The sequence below is a fragment of the Melanotaenia boesemani genome, chromosome 13, assembly GCF_017639745.1.
Source record: "Melanotaenia boesemani isolate fMelBoe1 chromosome 13, fMelBoe1.pri, whole genome shotgun sequence".
NCBI lineage: Eukaryota > Metazoa > Chordata > Actinopteri > Atheriniformes > Melanotaeniidae > Melanotaenia > Melanotaenia boesemani.
Genome location: NC_055694.1, coordinates 14574649 through 14599264, shown reverse-complemented (window position 1 = coordinate 14599264; position 24616 = coordinate 14574649). Strand labels below are relative to the sequence as shown.

Genomic DNA, 24616 nt, shown 5'->3' with positions numbered 1-24616 from the left:
CGCTATTACCATCAGCAAGTCAAAGCTGATCTGAAATGAATTCACATGCTTCTACATTTTCCTTCTTGGTCTATAGATGAGGTTGTATGCCATTTCTGTGGCATTTGTATAAACGTTTTTAGAACTTAAAAATCTAAAGGATAGGTGATGGAGTGTGGGTGGGGATTTGGAGTTGAGCGGTTTTAAATGGGGTTCATTTGTGCCATGTGTGGGATGAAGAAAGAAAAGGTCCCTATAAGGCCAAAGGTAATAGAAACATGAGAGAGAGACGACAGAAAAACATAATTTTTCGTAGAATTGAGTCAAGACCATGTCTAAGTGGATCTTACACAGTATCGCCTATATGTAGTGCCTTGAGAGCATTGGTTAAGAAAAATATGTTGAGGGGGATAAGGATCCATAGTTCTGATAGGGTATTATTTGTTGTGTTTACTCCTCCTGTTTTTTTTTTATTGCTTTTTCCCTGTCACTGGCTTGGCTCCTACAAGCCCATTTTCTGACTCAGGCACTATGCAGAGGTATGCCTAAATTAGATTGTATGAAATATTTTTCCCATACCGTATTACTTACCTGTACTTTAGAGTGTATGCAACTGTATGGTAGTAAATTTCCTCCTGTGCAGGTCTGCATGCATTGAATGTGTGTGTGTATTTGTGTGCTTGTGTGTATTAACATATGTGTCATGTACTGTATTCATGGAAAGGCCTTCTACGTCACTGACCCAACTCCTTGTTTCCATGCCAAAGTTACCCCCAATGGCCAGTTTTTAAGGCTCATGGGGGTAATGGAATTAACAGCTACTCAGAGTGACATAGAAACTTTCATTTTACTGGAAGACATTGTTCTACAGCCAGAGGCACAATCAGGTTAACCATATAAGTTTTAAGACTTTTTTGTGTGTGTGCATACCAGATATTGATTTAATTGTGTTTTATCTTTGGGTCAAATTAGAAGTAGTGTAGTTTATAAGTTGAACTTTCTTTGATATAGATTATAGGCTTAGCATATTACTATGACCTTGTACTATGTACTGTATGTCTTACACAACCTTGTAAGGACATGTAAATTATGTTTATTTCAAGTTTGACTTTTACTTCTCTCTCCCCATTTCCCAATTAAATGATGTTGTCATTATTATATAACTTTTTAATATTGATGTCTAAAATGTCCTGGTATATTTTAATCATTTTACTTAATACTGCTGTTATGATCATAAGTCAGTGAGAAATTGCAATCATTGTATTATCTCATTTAATTGACAAGTCAAGGCTGGCTTGCTGGGCTAGAGGGTATTTGGGGATATGCTGCTATAGCAGTGTTTTTTTTATTTTTTTTTCTGTGTTTTGCATTGTGATATAAGTGTATTTCTGGATTTTTTTAATCCAAATAATACTGGTGTTGAGGTTTTCTGAAATGTATTTTTGTGTTCTTTGATCCATTCATGCTTTAATAATTGTAGTTATGTTCCTCATATTTTTGGCATTAATTTACTTTTTCCCTAAAATAAAAACACCCATAACTTGTCAAAATATATGCTTGTATCATTTTATTGTTTGCAAGAGGTATTACATTAGTCCATATTGCACAAGCTTGGATAGTAAGAGATCATGCAATTTTAATTTGGAGTATATAACATTTTATTGAAATTTAATCTTTTTTTTTAACTCAAGGAAAATCAACATTTTAGCAAGTGCTTCATTAAGCGTCAACAAAGAGCACCATTTGTTTTAACACTGAAAGCAAATGCTACTTCTGTATTACTCTTTCTTTGGAATTGGTTTCATGCCTAAATTAGTACTACAGATGTATTATTTGCTTTGAGGATATTGATAGAGAAGATAAGACAGAGCTGCTTTATGTCTTCGTAGATCTAGAAAAGGATTATGACAAGGTGCCAAGAGGAAGTTACAGTGTATGTAGATAAAGAAGATGAAGTGAGGAAATGAGGTAAAGAAATGTGTACAAGCAGGGTGCAGTGAGTGAAGGAAAGTGTCAGGTGTAATGTGAAATAAAACAGTATCAGCACAAAAGAAAGGAACGGTGTACTTGAGGACAGTGAGTCCAGTGGTGTTTGGTTCAGACAGTGGACCTGAGAAAATGACAGGAGGAAGAATATGAAGCTGCAGAATTAAAATGTTGAGGTTCTACTTGGGAGTGTCAATGATAAATAGGATCAGGAATGAAGGCGTCAGAGGGACAACACATTTGGACACAAACTGAGAGAGGTCATAGTAAGACAGTTTGAGCATGTATGGAGGAGGGGTAGTGAATACATAGAAGGATGCTCAGGTTAGATCTACCAGGCAGGAAGCCTAGAGGAAAACCAAAGAGGAAATTTACAGATGAAGTGAAAGAGGGCCTAAAGTTAGTCGTGTAAGAGAAATGGATGCAGAGGAGAGGGTTACACTGAGGCAGAAAATTTGCTATGATGACCCCTCAAAAGAATAGCCGAAAACCAGGAGAAAGTACTTCTCTAAAGTTGGGAAAGCACAGTCCTCCAGGAAGTCGTTGATAGAAAATAGTGGCGTCAAAAACTTTAAAACATGCAAGCTCTGTAGATCTTGAAAAATAACACACACGTTTTCGTTGCATTATAATTTTAATGAATTTTAATTAACTTTTTCAATCAGAAAAAAGAAGCTAAAGAATCTTATATCATATACTGGTAACACTTCCAGAACTACAGCGTAAAATATTGTTTAATACAGATTTTCAGTTAAATTATATCCAAACACTAGATTGGTAAATTCATTAAAGCTGCATGTCGTTCCAGTTTGTCATAATGAAGATTCGGACTTCGGGTCTGTCCTGTTTGTCTTGCCCAATCATCGTCCACATTCGTTTATTCCCTCTCCATTAACCAATTAAATACCAGGGCTGAGTATTGGCCCCACCCTCTCTGACATGTCTCGCTGTGGCCATTTTACACTTAGGTTCACTGAAAATAAGACGCCCCTTTCGACTGGACTTCAGCGTGACCTTTCTGGACCGATTGTTAGTTACATGATTCGTTGGTATGTGTTTTTGTTAATGTGTATGCGGCTGCTGTTGTTTTGCAATAACTGATGCCCATTTGTTGGAAGTGCATTTAGCTTGGCTAGCTACATAAGCTCATGCTAAAGTAGTTAGCTTGGCTGCTAACAGAAATGACCGCTACACGTCATTGTTAAATACTCCTATTTGAAGTGTAAAGATGTGCGAGTGCATTGTGTACACACAAGGTGTGTGTAGTAGTGATGCCCAATTATGCCTCTCTGTTAAATGGTGGGTATTTTGTAAAGCAGTGATTGAAGTCATCATTTCAAAGTTGGACAAGTAAATGCATTGTGTAGCAATTAAAAATAAATGATTAGATAAATGCACCTAGCCCGATGAATGGACGTATTGCACGTCACTATTATGCTTCCCAGGAGAAATTAACATTGGCTGTGTTTCAGTAATGTAGTTGCTCATAAATTTTGACGCTGTTCACCAAAACGGTCTTATGTGTGTACAGTCAGTGTGGACAGTGTGCTATGATTCTCAGCTATGCTTCTCCTCCAAAATCCCTAACAGAAAAAGAAAAGAGACTTGAAGTAGTACCACTGGGTCAGCATGGACTATGATCAGAGGTGAATATAATGTTCATTTATCAGATCCCCGCTCCCTAGACATGGCTCTAACATGTTTTTTTTTTTTTTTTTCTTTCTCATATCATCTACAGAGTTGGGCGAGGTGATCGCATAGGTCGCTATGGCAACACCCACAATGATCACAACTTTCGGGACATGGACTACCGTGCATATGAGATACAGGATGAGGAGGCAGGAACAGGACATGAAGCCAGGGAGAAGGGGGAGAGATTGTACTGCCATGATGAGCAGTCAGCAGGTCTACATGACTTATCACCAGGTTTTCTACCAGATCGTCCAGGATTTCACCAGAGAGGGGACATTAGAGGGGGTGGTGGATGTGAGGGGAAAGGCCTCATGTGGTCCCCTTGCCCTCAGGGACAACCTGAATTTGCCCATCCCATCCTGCAGAAAGAGGAAGATGGATCCAGGCGAGAGTTTGAGCAATTAAGGACTGGTTTGCTGGAAAGAGGCCGGGGGAAAAGTGTAAGAGGCTTTTTGGAAAACAGTGCCCCACATTCAGGAAGCATGGAAGGCAACTGGGCTCCTGTTGGTACCCAACAAAGGGAATTCAGTATGGGCAGACAGAGAGAGGAGGATAGGTTCTCTCGTGGGGTGGGAAAGAGGAGGGTAAGTCATTATAGAAATAGATCAGTACTCTGTCAAAAATGTTTTAGTATAAGTTTATAATTTACTACATAATGCAGGCTTTTCCAGTGAGGGCAGAAGAGCAAGGATGTGGAAATGCTGGCCCCGATCTGTCTGTTGAGGAACTTGATCAGAGGGACTATGACTACCGTGCAGACATGGACAACAATCAGAAGCCCAGCAACATCATCATGCTTCGAATGCTGCCACCTAGTGCCACAGCCAACGAGGTGCGATTAGTTGGCGCAGCTGCATTATGATCTATTAGTTTAGTGATTAGGTCTAAATATTTTCTCTTCTATTCAAAGATACGGGCACAACTTCAGGAGCAGGGGATCCAGCCAAGAGAGGTTCGCCTTATGAGGAACAAATCTTCAGGTGAGGACTTGTCCACTACCTGCAACTTCTGTTTTGTTCCTTACTCTCCTTCCCTGTGTCAGTCGCATCCACTGCCAGCTCTGTCATTTCCATTTCTCATAGGTTGTTTTCCTTTTTCTACTCAATCTACTCAGTCTTAAAACAGTCTCCAATTTGTTATTCCTCCAATTTCACTGCAACTGTTTTTTTTTTTTTTTTTTTTTTTTTTTTTTTTTTTAAATGACAGGAGGCTAGAGAGCTTGTGCAAAACCTGAATCTTTATATGTATATTCTGATATATGGAGCAGGCTTTTTCTTATATCTCAGCTCTGATACTTTGGTCTGCTGGCTTCTGCACTTGCATTCACATTGCCAGGTTCACTTCATTGCTTTATTTACCATATCACCTTGGCTATCATGTTGTGTACACGTTTAATTTGCTTCATCCGTCTTGAATCCAAGTATCTGAGTAGATAAGCATTGTTCACAAGCTAATGGTGTCAAAATAGTAATATGTATCTCAAGGAAAATGTGTTTGTAGTTCTTTTTAAACTTACAAGTGGCAGGATTTAAGTGTTGTAGCTACCACTCAACTGAATTAAAATCATCCGTACCACTAAATCTCATATTCTCATTAAGTTCATTGTCTCACTGGTGTCTTGACTTTGCTAACTCCTTGATTGTCTGTAAGTTGTGCATATCTGATGCACACTTGCAGTCCCCCACCCTTCAGTACCCTTCTTGCTCCTGCATCACTGTTTCTCAGTTTTTAAGTGCCTTTAGGTTGAGTGATTATAGTTACACATGTTTTCCTGGTTGCCTTTATGTAAAGTTACAAGCCTGAATGAATTGTTATCAGTTACTGTATGTATAGCAATGCATGGACAGGATATGGAGCCTTTGAAATGAGACATTGCACCACAATATTAGACAAGAAGACTGCAAAGACTGACGCAAAAGCAGCAGAGATATTTATGTGTGCTTGTGTGTGTCTGTGTATTTTGTTGGTGCCTAGGTGCTTCATCATTCAAATTCAAAAGAGCTCAGACTCAAACTGATGAGTGGGTTGGACTCTTTCTCTTTTCTCTTCCTCTTTCCTTGACCCTGTTGATTTTCTTGACATTGCATCCTCCCACCCTTGCAGAGAATTTGAGAGGGAGCGAAGATGCAATTATTTATTTTATTGGTGCTGATACAGGGTCTCTCTCTCCTCTGTACATGAAGCACTAACCCCAACACTGCGTTGTTGTTATGTTGTTGTTGTTGTTCGGTTGCCATGGCGCTGGGCGGTGTCCAGGTCAGAGCCGAGGATTCGCCTTCGTCGAGTTTAATCTCATACAGGAGGCCACCCGCTGGATGGAGACCAACCAGGTCACTCTCCTCTACACAGACACAAATACACTTATCGATTCATTCAGTGCGACACATGAGTTAATGATACAGTTATGCTGGCATGCGGACATACAGAAACACAAAATGGGAAGTAATAATTGTGCCTGAGGTAGGTAGGTTTTTATATTTTGTGGGAAATTTCATGTTTTCTTTTTACATATACACAAATTCCACATACTTGCTAATTCATGTTACATCATGCTTAAATCTTTTCCATCCAAGTTCCAAATACACGATTTTTCTAAATGAACCCTCCCAGTCACATTCACTCAACATGTGCCCAGTATAAACTCCTCTTTTAGTAGAGGACTCCACTTTCTTCAGTGACTTCTCTTTCCCAAGTTTACAGTATCACCCCTGGGATAATATTCCACTGTGAATGCAGCTTCTCACATGGTATGTTGAATCAGAGATGAAATATTGCCTGATGTTCTTGTTTTTGAACCTCTCTATCAGTATCACATCTTTAGGACAAAGCTATTTTTTAAGGGGGCAAAGGTGGTCCCACTTATATGGGATGTGTGGAAAACTGTGAAAGGTTTCCCCTTAAGGGGGGAGGGATGACTCAATTGAACAAAAGAGAGAAACAAAACAACAGTGTCCTTAAAGATGGGCACGCACAAAACTACATATACACCATTTCAGTCCGTCCGAATTTCCCAAAGCTGAAGGTTGCATTTCTCTGCTGTTATCTTTCTCTCAACCTCGACTCTACACTTTCTCTCTGTCCCTCTCTCCCTTTTTCCCTTTCATTCTCTCTTGTGAGATGAGGCCTTTTGGCATGCGTGGCCTAATTATCACTGATAGACGTTCTTTGTTCTTTCTCCTTCTCTTTCTTTTTTCCTTCAGGGAATGCTGTTGATTCTGGGACAAAGAGTGTCGATGCACTACAGCGACCCCAAACCGCGTGCCAATGAAGACTGGCTCTGCAACAAGGTTGTGTGTGTGTATATATATATATATATATATATATATATATATATATATATATATATATATATATATATATATATATATATATATATATATATATATATATATATATATATAAGTGTTGAGTATAGCAGCCCATTCAGAAGATTTCTAACATTAGCTCATGTAACATTTTGGCAGTGTGGTGTGCAAAACTTTAAAAGGAGAGAAAAGTGCTTCAAATGCAGTGTGCCTAAATCAGGTAAATTTTAATGAAGCTCATATAAATATCAGAATATACTCTGTTTTAATGAGTAATACACAAACATGTTTTTTTTTTTTTTTGCAGAGGCTGAGTTAAAGTTGCCACAGTTGCAGAAAGATTTGCCTGTTGGTCTTCAGAACGAGGGAGCCCAAGGCTTATTGCCCTTGCCAGCACCTTATCACTCTTCTGGCACCAGTGTAACTCCAGGACAGTCTACACAGCAGGCAGATGTTGCCAATGATAGTAAGTAAGACTTAAAACAACGACTTTTTCTGTCGTTATTCTTCTTTTATGTTTTATTGGGAATCTTTTATGTTCATAAACATGTATTGGACATTGTGGAATACTTGTTTCACAAACTGTATAATCTTTAAAATATATTTTTATATGATCTATTTCAACAGCTCTGATATTTAGAAACCTTGGTCCCCATACCTCAGTGGAAGCCATTTTGTCTTCTCTGGCTCCTTTTGCCACTCTCTCCCCTTCCAATGTTCGCCTAATCAAGGACAAACACACACACCTCAACAGGGGTTTTGCCTTTCTGCAGCTCTCAACGATAGTGGTGATTATCAGCATTACACACGCTTGCACAGGCACTACACATACAGCACGAGCAAAAACCGTTTGAACACACCTTTTTTTTTTTTTTAAATTCATATTGAATTAGTGGTTACATCCATTCATATGAATAATACTGTACACATTAACTAACTTAAAAATGTCTTCAAATTTAATACTGTATAAACAAAACATTTGGTTAGTTTTGTGTACCGATGATTTTATTAGAAAAGCTTTATCTTAAACCTACATGCAACATATTTAACTCAATGATCTCTGCATTTTTTTTCAACAGGAGGCATCTCAGCTGCTCCAGATCCTGCAGGCACTGCAGCCTGCTCTCTCTATTGATGGGAAGACTATTGTAGTGGAGTTTGCCAAAGGTTCCAAGCGGTAAATACACACACAGTCCAACGTGGCTGCAGGAAAAACACAAATTATTTTACTGAAGTTACACTGTGAATGATGATGTTGCTTTAAATTATGTCAAGATGTCAAGATACAAATTAAAAGTCAACCAGAATTTGCTTTAGAGAAAATTACATGAGCACTTAAATAACCAAAACCTTGTCTGTACCTCTTGATGTTAGGGATGTCTTTGTGACGGATGGTAGTAGAGTGAGTGCCGCTACAGTGGCCAGCACAGCTATAGCTGCTGCACAGTGGGCTGTGACACAGGTAACATCACTACAACTAAACACATGCATTATTAATGGAGTATTGTATGTGTATTTTTATATTATTGCTTTTGATTTTCTCTTTTTTTGTTGTTGTTTTGAAAATTGTATTGTCAGAACTCTCAGAATGGATCGGGTGGCAGCCAGAGTGTAGATTCAGCTGTGTATCAGCAGGGGGCAGCAGTAACCTACAGTCAGGAAGGGCAAGAGTACACTGGACCAGCTGCAGCTTTCAAGGCCCAGTCAGACACTAAAGTTGCTGCTTTGCTGACTGCAGGAGCATCTCTAAATGGGTCATATGCTGGAGGAGCTGCCCCAGGTCAGTGTGACATATGCTTAGAAGTCCAGTACTTCATGATCCGTATAATTTTATATTTCAATCTGATTGTTTGTGTTGTACATCTGCAGCTATCATTACATCTGAGGCAGTGACATCTGGTGCAGCAGTTGTGCAGCAGACTCTCGCTCATACACAGGGTCCTCTTATCCCCACAGCTGCTACCACGCCATCCACACAGGTACAGCAGCGCTCTTTGTTTCTGTTCTTTTCATCATTCAGTGCTGTTACAGTTTTGTTTTTATGAGATGTGTTTGTTCCCAGGTCGAGATAGTGGGAAAACCACAGCCAGCTGCTCTGACTCAACCAGCTACCCCTGGCACTGAACATGAGCTCAAGCAATACCGTAAGGCTTTGTGTGTTCAGTGGTCCCTCTTCACTCCAAAAAAAATGCAAATAAATGAACTATGATCGAAAGTCAGTTTGATGTTGCTAAATAACTATCAGGCCATTTTTTATTACTACTACAAGACTTTAAAATCTAATTTCTGGCCCTAATGTGAATGTTGTTTCTGTGTGTAGCTGTGCCAGATGTGTCCACATATCAGTATGATGAAAGCTCTGCCTACTATTACGACCCCTTCACAGGACTTTACTATGACCCAAATTCCCAGGTAAAAATGCACTGTGGACAGACCGCTGTCTAAATGTGATAGAGGTTCCATTTCTGTGTGAGTGTATTCTTCCTCAGTATTTCATTCTGTTTTTTTTTTTTGGCAGTATTACTTCAACCCTCACACTCAGCAGTACATGTACTGGGATGGAGAGAAACACACCTACATTCCTGCTGCTAGCCAGTCAGCCACTGAAAGCGCTTCAACAAAGGATGGTGCAGCCTCTTCAGACTCATTGCTTTCCACCTCTGGAAGCAAGGAAAAAAAAGACAAACCGAAAAATAAAACTGCTCAACAGGTACTCTGCATACTCTGCATACTGCAAATAAGTTCAAGTATTATCAGATAAAGGGAAAAAAATTAATCTGAATTAAAGAATTTTCAATAAAATGCATTCACATTTTTCTTTTTTTCATTTTACTTATTTACTTCTCATTTGAGTTGTAGAATTGTACAGTATAATGATATTAATATGGATTATAATAATACCTTACACACTTAAGATCAAAATTATCTGTTGTCTAGACTTGCATTACTTCCTACAACATATTTTTTTTTTTTTTTTTGCACAACTACCAAGCTGGATTTTTTTTCTGTCATCCCAGTAATATGACATCTATAACTTTCTCCTTACTTTTTCCATACATCTCTATAGATTGCTAAAGATATGGAGCGTTGGGCTAAGAGTCTTAATAGACAAAAGGAAAACATGCGCTCTGTTTCTTCGTCTCCTGCTGTGGGTCCTGCAGCACTGCCACCTGGCTACACACGAGCACCTGGCCAGAGTCGCCTTGATGAGCACAGAGAGTCTGCAAGTGCTGATGCAGGCTACGCTGTTCTGGAGAAAAAGGTGCAGCAACCAGACAAGTTATTAGTGCATCAGTGCAAGCTGGTAGAGTGTTAGTCATCCAGAGAGGGGACATATTAGGGCTGGGCGATATGAACCAAATCTTATATCTCAATATTTTTTACCTGAATCACGATATAGGATATATATCTCGATATATATATTTTTTGTCAAGTAACCAAAGAATCAGTTCTAATTTACAGCCTTCAGTGCTAAATATACCTTTCTTAAGGATCAGCAGCACATGTGCATTAAAACAGCTGACTGAAATTAAAGTACCTTTCTATTAAATACTCCTAAAACAAAATAAATTAAAAATACTTTTCACTGACCATAACAAAAATACAGCTGTGCAAAATGCAAAAGAAAAGATGCTTTTAACTCAAAACAATCTATCTTGATATAAACGATATTCCCTCCTTCTATATTGCGTCTGATAAAGTCTCGATATATTTGAAAATCTCAATATATTGCCCAGCGCTAGGTCATATCTTATACATATACATAGTAACTTTTATTTTCTGTCCTGCAGGGCGCGCTGTCCGAAAGGCCTCAGAGTTTCTTGGATCAAATCCGACAAAGTGCAGAAGTAAGGACATAGCCATAAACACACAGTGAAATATTTTTTATATTTGTTTGCTCATAGTTTTTTTTTTTTTAACTTTCTATTTTCTGTATCAAGCATACTGTTATCACTCCCTGACTTTTTTTTTCTCCCTTCTGTAGCAGTCACCTCCTCAGCAGCTTGGCCTGGTCCCAGCCTACAGTGCAGAAACAGACAGTGAAGAGGAAGGAGGCGAGAAAGATGAGAAGGAAGGGAGGATGACGGACTGGGTTAAACTGGCCTGTCTGCTTTGTAGGAGGCAGTTTCCAAGCAAAGAGGCCCTCATAAGGCATCAGCAGCTATCTGAACTACACAAGGTGATTTAAAATCTAGTTTTACACAATCAGAAACTCTTCATAAAATATGTCTGTTCTCTTTTAGGGTTGTTGGTGGATAAATCTAAATGATTTTATAAATCCAATGTATAAATTAAATTCATCCACTTAGCCTTTAATTATACAAGGTAGCCTAATTACAGTGGTTTCATTGTGTTATTACAAGGAACTATAAAACAAAGCAATGACTATAAAACAATCTGAATGACTTCTTTTAAATCATGTTTGATCTTTCGCTTCTTTTCTGCTCCTTCAGCAAAACCTGGAACAGAGAAGAGCCCAACTGGAAGCTGTAGGCAAAGAGGTTAGTCAAGCTTTAGAGGCTGAGTTGAAATCCTCTGCATATAATCAATTTATTAATTACTGACCAGTTTGTCCTATTCATTGCCTTAATTTTAAAAAAGGAAAAACATCTCTTTATTTTTCAATGCAGAGGCTTGTGGATGGGTCAGAACCTCCGGATCCTAAGAAGCAGAAGTTTAGCCTCCCGTAAGCACTGAGTCACATGCTCCATTTTGATGTCTTACAGCTTTAGTTTTTTTACAAGTTTAGTTTGTGGTGGATACTGCCATGTGTTGTTTTCTTTCTTTTTGTAGTGATGGAATTTCAGCCACTAGTCTAGGTGCAAGGATGCTACAAGGAGGCATGAAAAGGGGGCTTCTACTGCGCAACATGCAAATCGAGTGACTCCATTTCCCTACCCAGAAAGGACAAAGCTCAGTGTGCAACTCTTATTAACATTGTATAGATATATACCTTTAGAAACCTCTTCATTTCGAGTGGACATTACTTACCTCAACAATGGTAATAATTCCACGAACTGATCCTGTAGCAGTATATGTCAAAATATTGCACAAATTGCACCTTTTTGCTTGCTTCCTGAATGATGCAGTTTTGAGTTCTCACATTGTGTGTGTGATAAACAAGTTTCATGTAGTTGGGGAAACATTTGCTGTTTGAAAGTGAAAGATCAGTACTGATTAAGTCAGCAAATGGGAATTTCTAATATTACTGTCTATGCACCATAGAATTTTTAAGTTAATGCTGTGTGCCTTGTCATTCAGTGAATGACTGATCTGGGCATAAACTGTGTATATAATAGAATGAGCACTTTTATACAAAAGACCAGGCTAAGAAACTGTGGCCTGAACTGGTGAAGGTCACATTTACTGACATTGTATTGATAAAGTGTCTCTGTTTATCATATAGCAGGTATGAACTAACAGTGTAATACACGTGTACCTTGGGAGAAATTTATTTTATATTTCTGTATTTGACCATCAATGTGACTGTGTTTCATTAAGCTTGTGTAAATGAATTCTAAATAACACATTTTCACCTATGTTGACTGAATGTCTAATTGTTATCTCTTTCATTGCTTAACACATACACACTCGGAGCGCAGATGACAAAAGAAATATGGTGCAAATGTCGACACAAGGCCTATAATGTAACATCTTGAGCTGCAGAAATGTTACTGTCGCAAAGCATGTCTTGTTCCTAAACTGTTCTCAAATTCAACTCTGGAGCTGATGGTGGAGAACAACAAACAAGTTGCTGATGCAATGAATTATTCTTTACACCCTCCAAACGACACAGTGAGGAAACAGTATTCAGTCAAAGGCTTTAACTTTTAATACTTTGACTGAATAGTGATTATTTACTAATCAGTTTTCAATAAATAGTCAACCAAACAAAAACCATCCCTCAAGGGACTAAAATATTTTAATTGCATTTAGTAGTGCGGCTGTAGTGGTTGCCATGGTAACGACAACAGAACGTCTCGGCTAGCTTGCGAGGACAATTGGACACGAATGGCAGTTATGTCGAATGATAAACACTGAACTCTTAACGTCTTAACTGACGTTACCGTAAAATTGACTCGGTTATATTTGGACCTGTTGGTAGTTTATTTTGTGCGTGCGTGTATAATAGTTTGTTTAAACGCTGGTCTGCCTGTAACGAGTTAGCTAGCTAATAGTTCAAAGTTGTGCATAAGTCAAAACTTAAGGCTAATTTACCAGGATGTCTGACGTATACGAAGATGAAGTCTTATCGGATGTGGAAGGAGAGGAAGAAACGCGTATCAAAGAAGTTGGGGAAGACGAGAAGGTATTGAGAGAAAATAGTAAACAGCGAGCACGCCAAGTTGGCCAACGCGCTTGTTTAATTTTAGCAGCCAGTGAGTGGGTTCTCTGGAAGGTTATGAAAAGGGGAAAAATAATGGTGATAATAAAATTATACGTTTGAAAAGTCACCAGTTACTCATACATGTTTTTTAGACAACCTTGGTTTATTACACTTATTTTTATATTTTTTTTTTCTTCCCCAATGATTGTAGAAACTCGAATGACTAAACCATCCCTATCTCCCCATGGAAAAGAGTCTAAAAAAAATCCCAGATACAGGCAGTTAAACCAAAAATTGTGACCCGCCAGAATCCGTGACCGCAGGGGGCGATAGTGTACATTTCTCTGCATCTACTATCGCGAGGTCTTGAAAACACTTGTATTAGTCTGAATTCATTACAATGCAGGTTGCAAGTCACACATTCTGTAAGCTATCAAAAACGGTGACCTCCGTGATCCTGGCTATGTGAAGGTCACATATGTTAAGAGTCCAGACTAGTAGAGGGGTGAAGTTTGTCACCATTTTTGATAGCCACCAGAATGTGTGACATGACTTTACCTGAATTATAATGAATTTGAACTTAAAGTTCTCTTAGAAGACAAGTCTTCTAGAAGACTTGTCTTCTAAGAGGTACATGCAGAGAAACATACACTACCACCTCCTGCGGTCACAGATTGAGATGGGTCACAGATTTTGTTGAAACCAAAATCTAATTACTGGTTCCTTATTCCATTTCTTAGATTTTCTAAAAAAATTTAATCAAAATGTGCCCATAACTTTTTTAATTTACGTTGCTAACAGACAGACAGACCAATGCTGCTGAATACATGTCCATAATAAAACAAAAGTTGGAAAGAAAGAAGCTGCAATCCAGTCCATTTTTAAATCTGATGCTTCACACCAACAGGCTGATTTCACTGCAGTAATTCATAGTTTACATTGTATGCACAACTATTTCCCAAACCTCCACTGAATGCTCCAGTGAATATGTACACCATGTTCAGACTAAGTCAAAAAGTTGGGCAATAGTCAGTGGGTTGGTTGCTCCTGTCCAGAGAAAATTTCCATATACTGAAATCCAAGCGAGTCAGCACCTTTAATAGTAACTTACTGCCTTGTGTATTACACATGTGCACAGGATAAACTTTCAAACCACTGAATGTAATATAGTTTTTATCATCCACAGACATTAGTCCTACAATATATTAATTTCCTCTCTGAGGTCAAAGCACCACTAATATAGAGAATTTGAAATCCTTTACATATTCTGTTTGTACTCCACAGATGCAAGCTTTCCATTTGACCAAAGAAACCATAAGTGAGGGGCTTTCATTGCTGTGTCGGACAGGAAATGGACTAGGACATGCTTTTGTTAGACTGGATCTAAAGAAAAGGTAAGCAGACGAAGATACATGCAGAGCAACAGATCAGTTTTTTTTTTCCTGGCATTATTTATTTCTTTATTTGATTTCTAAAAACCAATTTTGTCCTGGTCATTTTCTCTGTCACCACTGTACTCCTCAGAGGACTAAATGACATAGCTGCAATCAGCAGTTATATTCACATACGTTTTCTGGACCTATCCAACAACTACCTTACCGATCTTTCTCCTCTGGCATCTCTGAATCAGCTGCTTTGGCTGAAGGTAATGAACTCCATTTATTAAAGGAAATTTGTAAAGCTGTGAGTAATGTTGATTTTCACTGGGTGTAAATCTTGCAACTCTTTTGCAGGTTGACAGTAACGCTGTGTCATGCTTCAAAGGGCAACCCTTTGCTGAGCTGATCTTCCTGCAGTGGTTGAGTATGGCAGTGAATCAGTTAAAAGACCTAAATGGCCTGGATGGGCCTTCTTTAGAGAGCCTCAATCTTACAGGTTTCTCATTTGATTTCATGTCCTGTAGAGTAAACATATTCAGCAGTTTCATATTTAGGAGCATTTTACTCATTTACAATTGTTTACAGTAAGAATATAATCAAACATCTAAACTTTAATGTATATTTTAGTTTAAAAAATTAAAATAAAAACCTTCATGACATGCTAAAACCTCTCTTGCAGGTAACAGTATTCAGCGAGTGAATGGTTTTCAGACTGGACATTTTGCAAATCTGGTAACTCTAGAATTGAGGGGAAACCACTTGGAGACCACTGATGGCATTAACCTTCCAAACCTGCAGCGTTTATATCTGGTAGTAAAGTATTTTGATTTAATTAAAATAACTATATTAATTAATCTAATGGCATCAGTCTTTATATCAATATATTCACTCAAGGTGCAAAATGTTTGTTAGTAATCTTGATTTCTTTTGAGGCCCAAAATGTAATCAAACATCTCGAGGGTTTGGAGAAGTTAGAACGCCTCACCATCCTTCACCTTAGAGACAATCAGCTTGAAACTCTGGATGGCCTCAGCCCCAACATGAAATGTCTTCAGTACCTCAACGTCAGGTAGTCAGTTTAATTAAAAGATGAATCAGAGGCTTGGTAGTGTTGCCCAAATGTACATACTGAAAAACAAACAAACAAACAAACAAATAATATGTAGAATTTGAATTGTTATACCATATTTTTCTGTCTCTCTCTCTTTTAGAGGTAATGCAATCACAGATGAAAAAGCCCTACAAAGCCTTGGCCTTGTGTCAAAAACTCTGCGTATTCTGGTGCTTTCTGAGAACCCACTGGTAGAAACTTTAGACTACCGGCTAAGTGTGCTAATCCTCATACCACAGCTGGAGCGACTCGACAAGGAGCCCGTCTCCCTCGAGGAAAGCATTGAAGCCCAGAGGACAATCAGAGTAAAATAAAATAAATCTATTTTTCACAGTGGCATAGTGAGAAAAACAAATCACCTTTGCTTAATCAGATGTATATATCATTTCAGGAACTTACAGAAGAGGAAATACCTGAGCCATAAGATTTCAAAAGATGGTTGAATGGGGAAGTGTTCAACTAACTTTCTTGAAGAAGCAGGCCTTTTGTTTATAACTGAGTTATTGTGATTGCAACTCTGATTGCTAATCACTTGTTCCCTATTCCATTTCTTGCACAAATAATCACCCATGTCCTTGTTAATGTTTTGTCTTACTAAAACAACCAACAATAAAATTTCAAGCAAAATTAATTATTTCTGAGTCCATGGAAATGTATAAATACATAATATCAGGTGAGGTTACAATGCCAGTGGCCATGGCATACGTAGTCTTTTTCACTGAGTAAGGATGAGAGAGCAAAATCTGTCGCCACTTCCTTGTTGGCACCCATCTAGCCGCAGGTTTAAAGGGACAGTTACAGTATGAATGTTTATAGGAAAATCTATATATTTTCAGATATATAAACACACACATATCAGATAATACTACTGATTCTGGTTAGTCGTAGTTTTCGAGGATGTCTGTGGCATTTACACACCAAACTAACATTCTACTTACACAACCAGGAAATGAAATCCACACCTCACTGGAAAGACTGAATGCAGTAATTGTGGAACTCCCCACCTTTTGAAATAGTCTGCACATATTTTTATCAGTTCGCCAACATGGTAGAAGAAATTTTAGTCAAATTTTCTGTTAATTACGTTAAAGCTTTAAAACATTTGTGGATGAAAATGCCACCTCACGCGCTTTTTTGTTGGTATTTTACGGATTCATGGAAGAGAGCTTCAAAGGAGAAGTAATCTAAGATGTGCATCTTTTATGTTAAACTGAAAAGAGTTTGTGAAAGCAGCATCATCCCATGCACAACTTTTACCACTTCTGTTCCTCCGGTGATTTGATTGGGTGGGAGTGGCTGTTCGTGTACACATAAACCTCCCTCCCCTAGCTTCCCTCCTCCTTCCAGTCGTACAGCAGCTAACGACGGCGTGTCTCAGCGTTGAACCTACGACACCGGGAAGTAGTCGTTTGGATGAAATAATCTACATTATCTTTTCAGCCGCGACTCTAATCATTTCCAGAAACCATGACTAGCTACCACAAACCTGACGAAAAGACCGTGCAGGGGCTGAAAGACATCGCCAACAAGCTAAGGATCAACTCCATCAAGGCCACCTGCGCGTCCAACTCTGGGTAGGTTATTCCAAGTTTCTTAAATTTCCTGCGGGAATTGGGAATCACATGTTTATAAATGAAATAACGTGTTATTTGACGCACACTTTACCTGCAGGGCCTGGTTGCACGTGCCGTAGATTACGTTCACGCGTTGTAACTTAGCTAGAGCTAGCAGCGAGTAATTAAACAGACGGACTGCTATTGGTCAGCTGAGTTTGTCTAGTCTTACGATCATAACTGAGACTAGCCAACAGTTTGTCGTTGTTTATAATGCTTTTTAATAAGTGGGGAGGTCGAAGGTGGATTGATTAATCGAGGTCCGTCGATAAATGATTAATGCTTTGTATAAGTTACCCTTAAGGTTACTTGAGATAGGAGTTGCTGACCCGTTTTGACTAGCTAGCCGATCACATGGTCATGATAGGATGAGACTCGTGGTTAATTTAACACTTGGACTCGACATACAGCAGAGACACAAAATTGCTGCCAGAGATGTGTGTCAAGCGTGACAGCCAAAGAAAAATAGCCAACGGGAAATACACCGTTTGCTGGTAGTCATCTTTATTAGCTGTGTTCCCCGAAGCGTTTAATCATATTAATTTCTTTTCATCTCCACTCGAGGAAGTTATCCTCATATGTTGATGCAAGTTCAAGCGGGAATAGCTGAACAGCTTGTAGCTTTATCAGTTCTCCTGTCTGCCCTTTGCTCTCTTGTAGAGTTTTTTCCCCTCTCAATCACGTGTAAATGCCTGGCGGTTCATACAAAACTAAACTGAAAACAGAGTAATATTCCAGCATGGGAAATGGCTCCGGTTATGGTTCTCAATCAGCTGCAGTCACATGTATTATCGCGCCAATATGTTTATTTGGGAAGTGGTAGTAGCAGTGTGGTATGGGGAGATGGGTTTTTAAGCCAATCTGTCTAATGATCTACAACCCTGTGGAGGGAGGAATACAGATAAAATCACGTGTTGCCCCACCCCACAGCTTGACAATATTTTCATTGTAACCTTAAAGTCCATCATTATGCAATTTTGTCTTTGTCCCCTGACAAGGAAATGAGATTGTCTGGAATAGCTTTTCAAATGATCTGTCACTTTCAACAAAGGATGATGTCTTTAGTTCATTCTTTTCCCCTCTTCCTTATTCTGATTAATGCAAGACATTATGCCTGAGAAACTAATACTTCATTATCCATTTTCTAAATTGACCTTGCTTTATTTTTCAGCAGGCGCTCTCCCAACAGAAGAACAAGTGGTAAACGGGCAACTGAGATTTGAGTGAAATTTAACAGTGACTGCAGTTAGATACATTTTTAATACCTGTACAACACAGCATGATTAAATGGTACCAGGTGTAACTTAACCCTAGAGGGAAGTTGAGCTCTGTTGGGTAATGTGGAAGTTCTGAAACAGTTGGTTACAATACTTTAACCACTATGCAGCAACTAACAGTTTCACAAGCTTGCATATATATATATTTTTTTTTTTTTACCCCTGAAGACTCAGTTATGGTAACCTGAAGTAGTTGTATGATACATTAACAATATATTGTGAGTGATATTTCTAATCCCAGAAAGTTGACCTTCCAAAACATCACTATCAAGCATTTTAGAAGTTTGTATCAAGTTGCCATGCTCTCAAGTGGCAAATTTTTATGTAGATGTTTTGCTGTCAAAGTAAGCGTTGTCTTTTTTTAAATTTTTTTTTATTAAGTAGAAAATGGGTGATCTCATTTTCAGTCCAAACTCAAGTTCTGAATGCAACAGCACATGCATGTATGTGCATGATGTGTTTTACTAATTCTACAACATTTTACTGATGACTGTTACTAATGCACTGTTATTTTTGCCCTTCAGCCATCCCACATCATGCTGCAGTGCAGCAGAGTTGATGTCTGTACTGTTCTTTCACACCATGCGCTATAAGGCAGATGATCCTCGTAACCAGTGTAATGACCGCTTTGTTCTCTCAAAGGTTAGTGTGTCACTCCCTGCTATATAAAATGAAGTATTTATGGTTCACTCACAGCACACATGCGAAACACTATTTTTCTCTCACCAGGGCCATGCTGCACCAGTCCTGTATGCTGCCTGGGCTGAGGCAGGTTTTGTGAAGGAGTCTGATTTGCTTAACCTGCGCAAGATTGATTCTGACCTGGAGGGGCATCCCACACCAGTAAGTCTGGAACCCCTCTTGGGTGTTTATTTCTTTTGGAGAGAATGAATATTATAATCTGTTCAAGTATACATAATGGGTTTTTTTTTTTTTTTTTTTTTTTGTGTGTGTTATCTCTCCTGTTGTAACTCAGAAACTGGAGTTTGTTGATGTGGCTACAGGATCTCTTGGACAGGGTCTTGGGGCTGCCTGCGGGATGGCCTATACTGGCAAACATTTTGACAAATCCAGGTTGGTGGGAATTAGCAATATTTCTGATGTCTTGTAATCTCTTAAAACCCAAGACATGTCTGCAGGAATAATGCAGTGTATTTGGCACTAAGGCTAACTCAATGGTGTCCCTGTCTGTTGCAAATTGACAAGTTTGCTAATTGTAATTTTTTTGCTTTAGATACCAATAGGAATTAACACTTATTTATTTTAATTTTTTTTAATGCCTTATTTTGAAACTGTAGCTATCGTGTGTACTGCATGCTTGGTGATGGAGAGTGTTCAGAGGGGTCAGTGTGGGAGGCCATGGCCTTTGCTTCCTATTACAAGCTGGACAACCTGGTTGCTATTCTGGATGTGAATCGACTCGGTCAGAGTGAACCTGCGCCCCTGCAGCACGACATGGAGACCTACCGCAAGCGCTGTGAAGCTTTTGGGTCGGTAACAAACTAACGTACAATCTCACTTATGTAGCCTATTTAATATAAAAAAAAAAAAAAAAAAAGTTTGTATTGGTTTTCATCAATCACTGGAACATTTTGTAAATGCAAAATTTTAGATATTACCGCTAATATTTTCAGTGTGTTGGTGCAGGTTTAGGTCATCAATAACAAGGTTGTAGTGGAGGTGAATAGAGGGCCGATCTGTGCTTACATACATCAAATCTGCATTACGTGGTGGATACCCTCACCACAGACACTTGACCTCTTTAGTCTTTGCCCCCCTCTGAGTTAAAAAGTTTGATTTTAACATGTTTGTTCAGATGATGAAAAACGGCCTTGTCTGAGGGTTAATATTTGTTTTTAAAAACTGGTGTGTTAATTTTGTGTAGGTGGAACACGTATGTTGTGGATGGACATGATGTGGAGGAGCTGTGCAAAGCTTTCTGGCAAGCTCAGCAGGTCAAGGATAAACCCACCTGCATTGTTGCCCAGACATTTAAGGGGAAAGGACTCAAGAGTATGTGGACATAAACCTTATTTATTTATTTATTTATTTATTTATTTATTTATTTATTTATTTATTTATTTTTATGTAAACATTCAAGAACTGTCATCGACTGATATAATACTTAATCACCCTTTGGTTATAGATATTGAGAATCAGGATAATTGGCATGGGAAGCCCATCCCCAAGGACAAGTTGGACGACATCCTGAATGACTTGCAGTCTCAGGTCCAGGTCCCCAACAAGACTCTGTGCCCTGAACTGCCCAATGATGATACAGCACCAGCAGACCTCAGCCCAATCTCCCTGCCTACACCCCCAGCTTACAACAAGGGGGATAAGGTACATTAAGTTTTTTTTTATGTGTGTGTTTTGGTTTTTCTGGAAATGTGTGAAGGTCCCAATATATTGGGGCATTGGTATAATTTCTTTTGATTGCCCTATCAATGTGATACCAGTCTTCAAGATAACTGTTGAGCCCTCAAAGTTTTGTATTGATTTGTCCTTTCTCCCCCTCCCCCCTTTTTTTTTTTTTTTTTTTTTTTTTCTCTCCCCTTTCCCATTTTGAGATGGCAACGAGGAAAGCATATGGTATAGCACTGTCCAAACTGGGTAAAGCAAGCCAGAGAGTGGTGGCCCTTGATGGAGATACCAAAAATTCAACTTTCTCAGAAACCTTCAAGAAGGCCTTCCCCGAACGCTACATCGAGTGTTTCATCGCTGAACAGAACATGGTAAATAACATCTGGATTTAGTTTGTCCAAGCTTGTCTTTCATAACTGTTTTTGAGCCAACTTGGCTTTACACTCTTCATTCTCTTCTCCATTTGGTCTAATCTGTTACTGTTCATTCATGCACCTGGTGATAATCTTGGACTCTGTCCTGCCTGTCACCTGAGCTTCACAACGTAGATCTTTGCTTATTCTCATCTGTCGTTTACACTCACCCACTGAACTGTATTTGCCTACATTTACAGGTCGGAGTGGCCATTGGCTGTGCCACCCGTGACCGCACTGTTGCATTTGCCAGTACATTTGCTGCATTTTTCTCTAGAGCGTATGATCAGATTCGAATGGGAGCCATCTCCCAGTCAAATGTCAACTTGGTAGGGTCTCATTGTGGAGTCTCCATTGGTAAGCATGTAACTGAGGTACTATTACTTTGCTGTTTCACCCTGTTCTTGATGGCACATATTCTGCCTTCAGGTGAGGATGGTCCATCCCAGATGGCCCTTGAGGACTTGGCCATGTTTCGTGCCATACCAACATGTACAGTGTTTTACCCTAGCGACGCAGTGTCAGCAGAGAGATCTATTGAACTAGCGGCTAACACAAAGGTTGGTAGCCCACCTCGTGATGGCATTTGTACTTGAATGTCTTTAAAATAATGCATGCGGTCATGCACTACTTTCTATTTTCAGGGAATCTGTTTCATCCGTACCAGTAGACCGGAGAGTGCTGTAATCTACTCTCCAGATGAGAAGTTTGAAGTGGGAGTAGCCAAGGTGATGTCTAGAATTATGGTTGCTTTTCTTTATAAAACAGTCCTTATGCTGAATTTGTAACTTAGCCATATTTAATAAATGAATAAATAAAAGACCACCCCAAATTTGTTTACCATATGAATTTCTGTATTCTCTAGGTGGTACGCAAGTCTGACAATGATCAGGTGACTGTGGTTGGAGCTGGTATTACTTTGCATGAAGCCCTTGCTGCTGCTGACATGTTGAAAAAAGAAGGTAACATCACACTGCCCTCTAGCTGACAGATGTACACAATAGTGAGTCTTAATGTCCCCTGTGTAAGGAGTGGAGTCTGAATGCTCAGTTAGCCAGTACAATCTAGTAAATCTGTGAACTCGCACAGGGAAAAACATCCGTGTGATTGATCCATTCACCATCAAGCCCCTGGATGCAGAGACCATTCTGGCCAGTGCCAGAGCCACTGGAGGGCAGATCATCACAGTGGAGGACCACTACAAGGAGGGTAGGCTCCCCCCCCCCCCCCCCCCCCCCTTTTTTTTTTTTTTTTTTTTTTTTTTTTTTTTTTAAATAATGAATATTGTACAAAGATTTTGTTCTTCAGTACTTTGCCATGTACTTCATGTCTATCCATTTGAATTTTCCTCTTCTGCTGTTGTGCTGCTTATTTTTCATTTTGCCACTCACTGACTGGACTGCGGCTGAGTAGACGCCAGCCACTGTTACCTGGTTAAGTTGGCTGCTAGATGTGGAGCATAATTATCTTTATAATAAGGAAGGCGCTTTTTCTTTTTAAAGACATGCAAGCAAGGGTTTGAAGAAGTTCGTGTAAGCTGGTGTCATGTATTTGTGTTTTGTTTTGTTTTTTTTTAAATGGTTGTCTATTTTTGGGAAAATTGCCTGCATTGACACTTCTCATTTTCTGATGGTCCGTGGTCTCTGTCCAGGTGGTCTTGGTGAGGCAGTGCTGTCGGCAGTGGGAAAGGAACCTGGAATTGTCGTAACCCGGCTGGCAGTGTCAGGTGTTCCCCGCAGTGGACAACCTCAGGAGCTCCTGGACCTCTTTGGCATTAGTGCCAAGCACATTGCCAACGCCGTCCGCCAGACCTTCGCAAACTAAGGACCACATTTAATCTTTTGTGCTGTCACAACTAACTGCCTGCTGAAGTCTCAAGACCCATTAGCCTCTGTCACATTGTGGCTTTGAATTTGCAGTTTACTAACCCTGTATTACTTACACATAAAGAGGTGGATGAGTGGGGTGGACAGAGCTTGTAACTTTTGGACCCCTTGTTGCTCCTTGCATCCTCCTCTCCAGCTGGGGCCGTTGTCCACCTCTGATAGGGCCATTTCTGTTTAAAGCTGTTTCGTCTCGTTTTAGGCATCAACTAAGTCACTTAATACTGTAAACACTGACAGTTTGATTATTGATTTTTAACTGTCAGGCCATGGCTTCTTATATTTGCACCATCATTCCTCTAAAACATTTCTAGCAACAGTTTTCCCCATTTGGTATTCTTTCTTTTTCAAACTGCTGTTACGTCTTATTCATGTGACAGACTAGATCACTCTCCTAGTTTTCTAGGCACGATCTTTAAAGCTTGAGCTGCACTAGAACTCAGTTTTTCTCCACCCATAGAGTGAAGTTGGACTAGACATAAAATGTTTGATCCTTCCACAACGATTCCGGTTCCTGCAGGTGGCACAATGTTACTGGCTTTTAAGGTCACCGCTGTCATCCTGTTGTTGCTGTGATGTGCTAAATTAAAATAACCTGCTGAATACTACTGGTTCTTTTGTGTTTATTTATTTTATTTATATGTTTGTGGTATTTAATTTGCAAGCATTTGCTCATCGATGTCACCAGATTTATTTTCCAGTGACACCTTTTTTCAAACTGCACACTGATGGTTCTAAGAGGATGATTTGTAGTTCTATTTAACCTGGCATCATCTATCACCAATTAAAAGGTCAAAATAATCATTCACCTGGAGTTTATTTGCTCTCAAAAGATGACTGTCAATACACACTTGCCTGCTTATGTATAATGTGTAAACACATGCATGTCTAGACCTGCTCCAGAAGTGTCCCACATTGCTGAGATCAGTGTAATAAACCATAAAATCAACAAAAAGACATTAAATAGGATGATAAAAAAAGTATAACAACCCACCTGGGGGTGCAAGTAATAAAAAATCCTTTTAATGTGAAGAATGCACTTTATGCTCAACCAAGCTCAGACATGATGGCTGAATCCTGACAAACTCCTCAAATACATATTTTTTTTCCTATTCTATTCTACAGCAGAGATTTCCCCCCAAAGGGGCTTGCATCTGAAGGTGGGTAGGCAGTCTACTGCCAATTAAAAGGTCAAATTAAAGTAGCCTTAAGGGTTGTGCCCTTGTGGGGTTCAAACACTGTCTGGATGGCAGGTGCCAACCACAAAATATGGATATTTTTTCCTT

At 39.2% G+C, this 24616-nt stretch overlaps 4 protein-coding genes across 6 annotated transcripts in view; all 4 read left to right on the top strand.

Annotated features, from left to right (window-relative positions):
* The window catches only part of LOC121652014 (transforming protein RhoA-like), a 3815-nt gene extending 2286 nt beyond the window's left edge, over positions 1–1529 (top strand). Inside the window, exon 5 of the mRNA XM_042004539.1 lies at positions 1–1529. This exon is cut by the window's left edge and continues 311 nt beyond it. The gene's annotated coding sequence lies outside the window, so the exon portion shown is untranslated.
* Positions 1530–2905: 1376 nt separating this feature from the next.
* On the top strand, positions 2906–12513 carry rbm10 (RNA binding motif protein 10). 3 transcript variants are annotated; one of them, XM_042004482.1, is made up of 23 exons: positions 2906–3014; positions 3556–3611; positions 3704–4241; positions 4319–4489; positions 4568–4637; positions 5914–5987; positions 6858–6953; positions 7122–7182; positions 7270–7428; positions 7590–7750; positions 8042–8139; positions 8337–8424; positions 8541–8742; positions 8832–8941; positions 9025–9106; positions 9283–9374; positions 9481–9672; positions 10030–10224; positions 10754–10810; positions 10948–11142; positions 11417–11464; positions 11594–11649; positions 11757–12513. In XM_042004482.1, the coding sequence occupies exons 2-23, from the start codon at positions 3595–3597 to the stop codon at positions 11845–11847; spliced, it is 2853 nt and encodes a 950-aa protein (XP_041860416.1). In that variant the 5' UTR covers positions 2906–3014; positions 3556–3594; the 3' UTR covers positions 11848–12513. The 3 variants fall into 3 exon arrangements, with proteins under 3 accessions (XP_041860416.1, XP_041860417.1, XP_041860418.1); XM_042004483.1 differs by having other exon boundaries at positions 2915–3014; positions 6858–6944; XM_042004484.1 differs by lacking the exons at positions 10030–10224; positions 10754–10810; positions 10948–11142; ... (1 more) ...; positions 11594–11649; positions 11757–12513 and adding an exon at positions 9749–10002 and having other exon boundaries at positions 2915–3014; positions 9481–9690.
* Positions 12514–12939: 426 nt separating this feature from the next.
* Positions 12940–17019, top strand: lrrc23 (leucine rich repeat containing 23). The gene is made up of 8 exons (XM_042004520.1): positions 12940–13272; positions 14575–14684; positions 14815–14935; positions 15024–15165; positions 15349–15479; positions 15602–15738; positions 15881–16085; positions 16172–17019. Exons 1-8 carry the CDS (start codon positions 13186–13188, stop codon positions 16202–16204), a joined length of 966 nt encoding a protein of 321 aa, XP_041860454.1. The 5' UTR covers positions 12940–13185; the 3' UTR covers positions 16205–17019.
* A 94-nt stretch (positions 17020–17113) lies between these two features.
* Positions 17114–23938, top strand: tktb (transketolase b). The gene is made up of 14 exons (XM_042004491.1): positions 17114–17354; positions 19195–19312; positions 19400–19513; positions 19647–19744; positions 19969–20160; positions 20556–20683; positions 20817–21013; positions 21241–21405; positions 21648–21804; positions 21877–22007; positions 22092–22175; positions 22313–22409; positions 22537–22656; positions 23099–23938. Exons 1-14 carry the CDS (start codon positions 17248–17250, stop codon positions 23269–23271), a joined length of 1881 nt encoding a protein of 626 aa, XP_041860425.1. The 5' UTR covers positions 17114–17247; the 3' UTR covers positions 23272–23938.
* Positions 23939–24616: the final 678 nt, after the last annotated feature.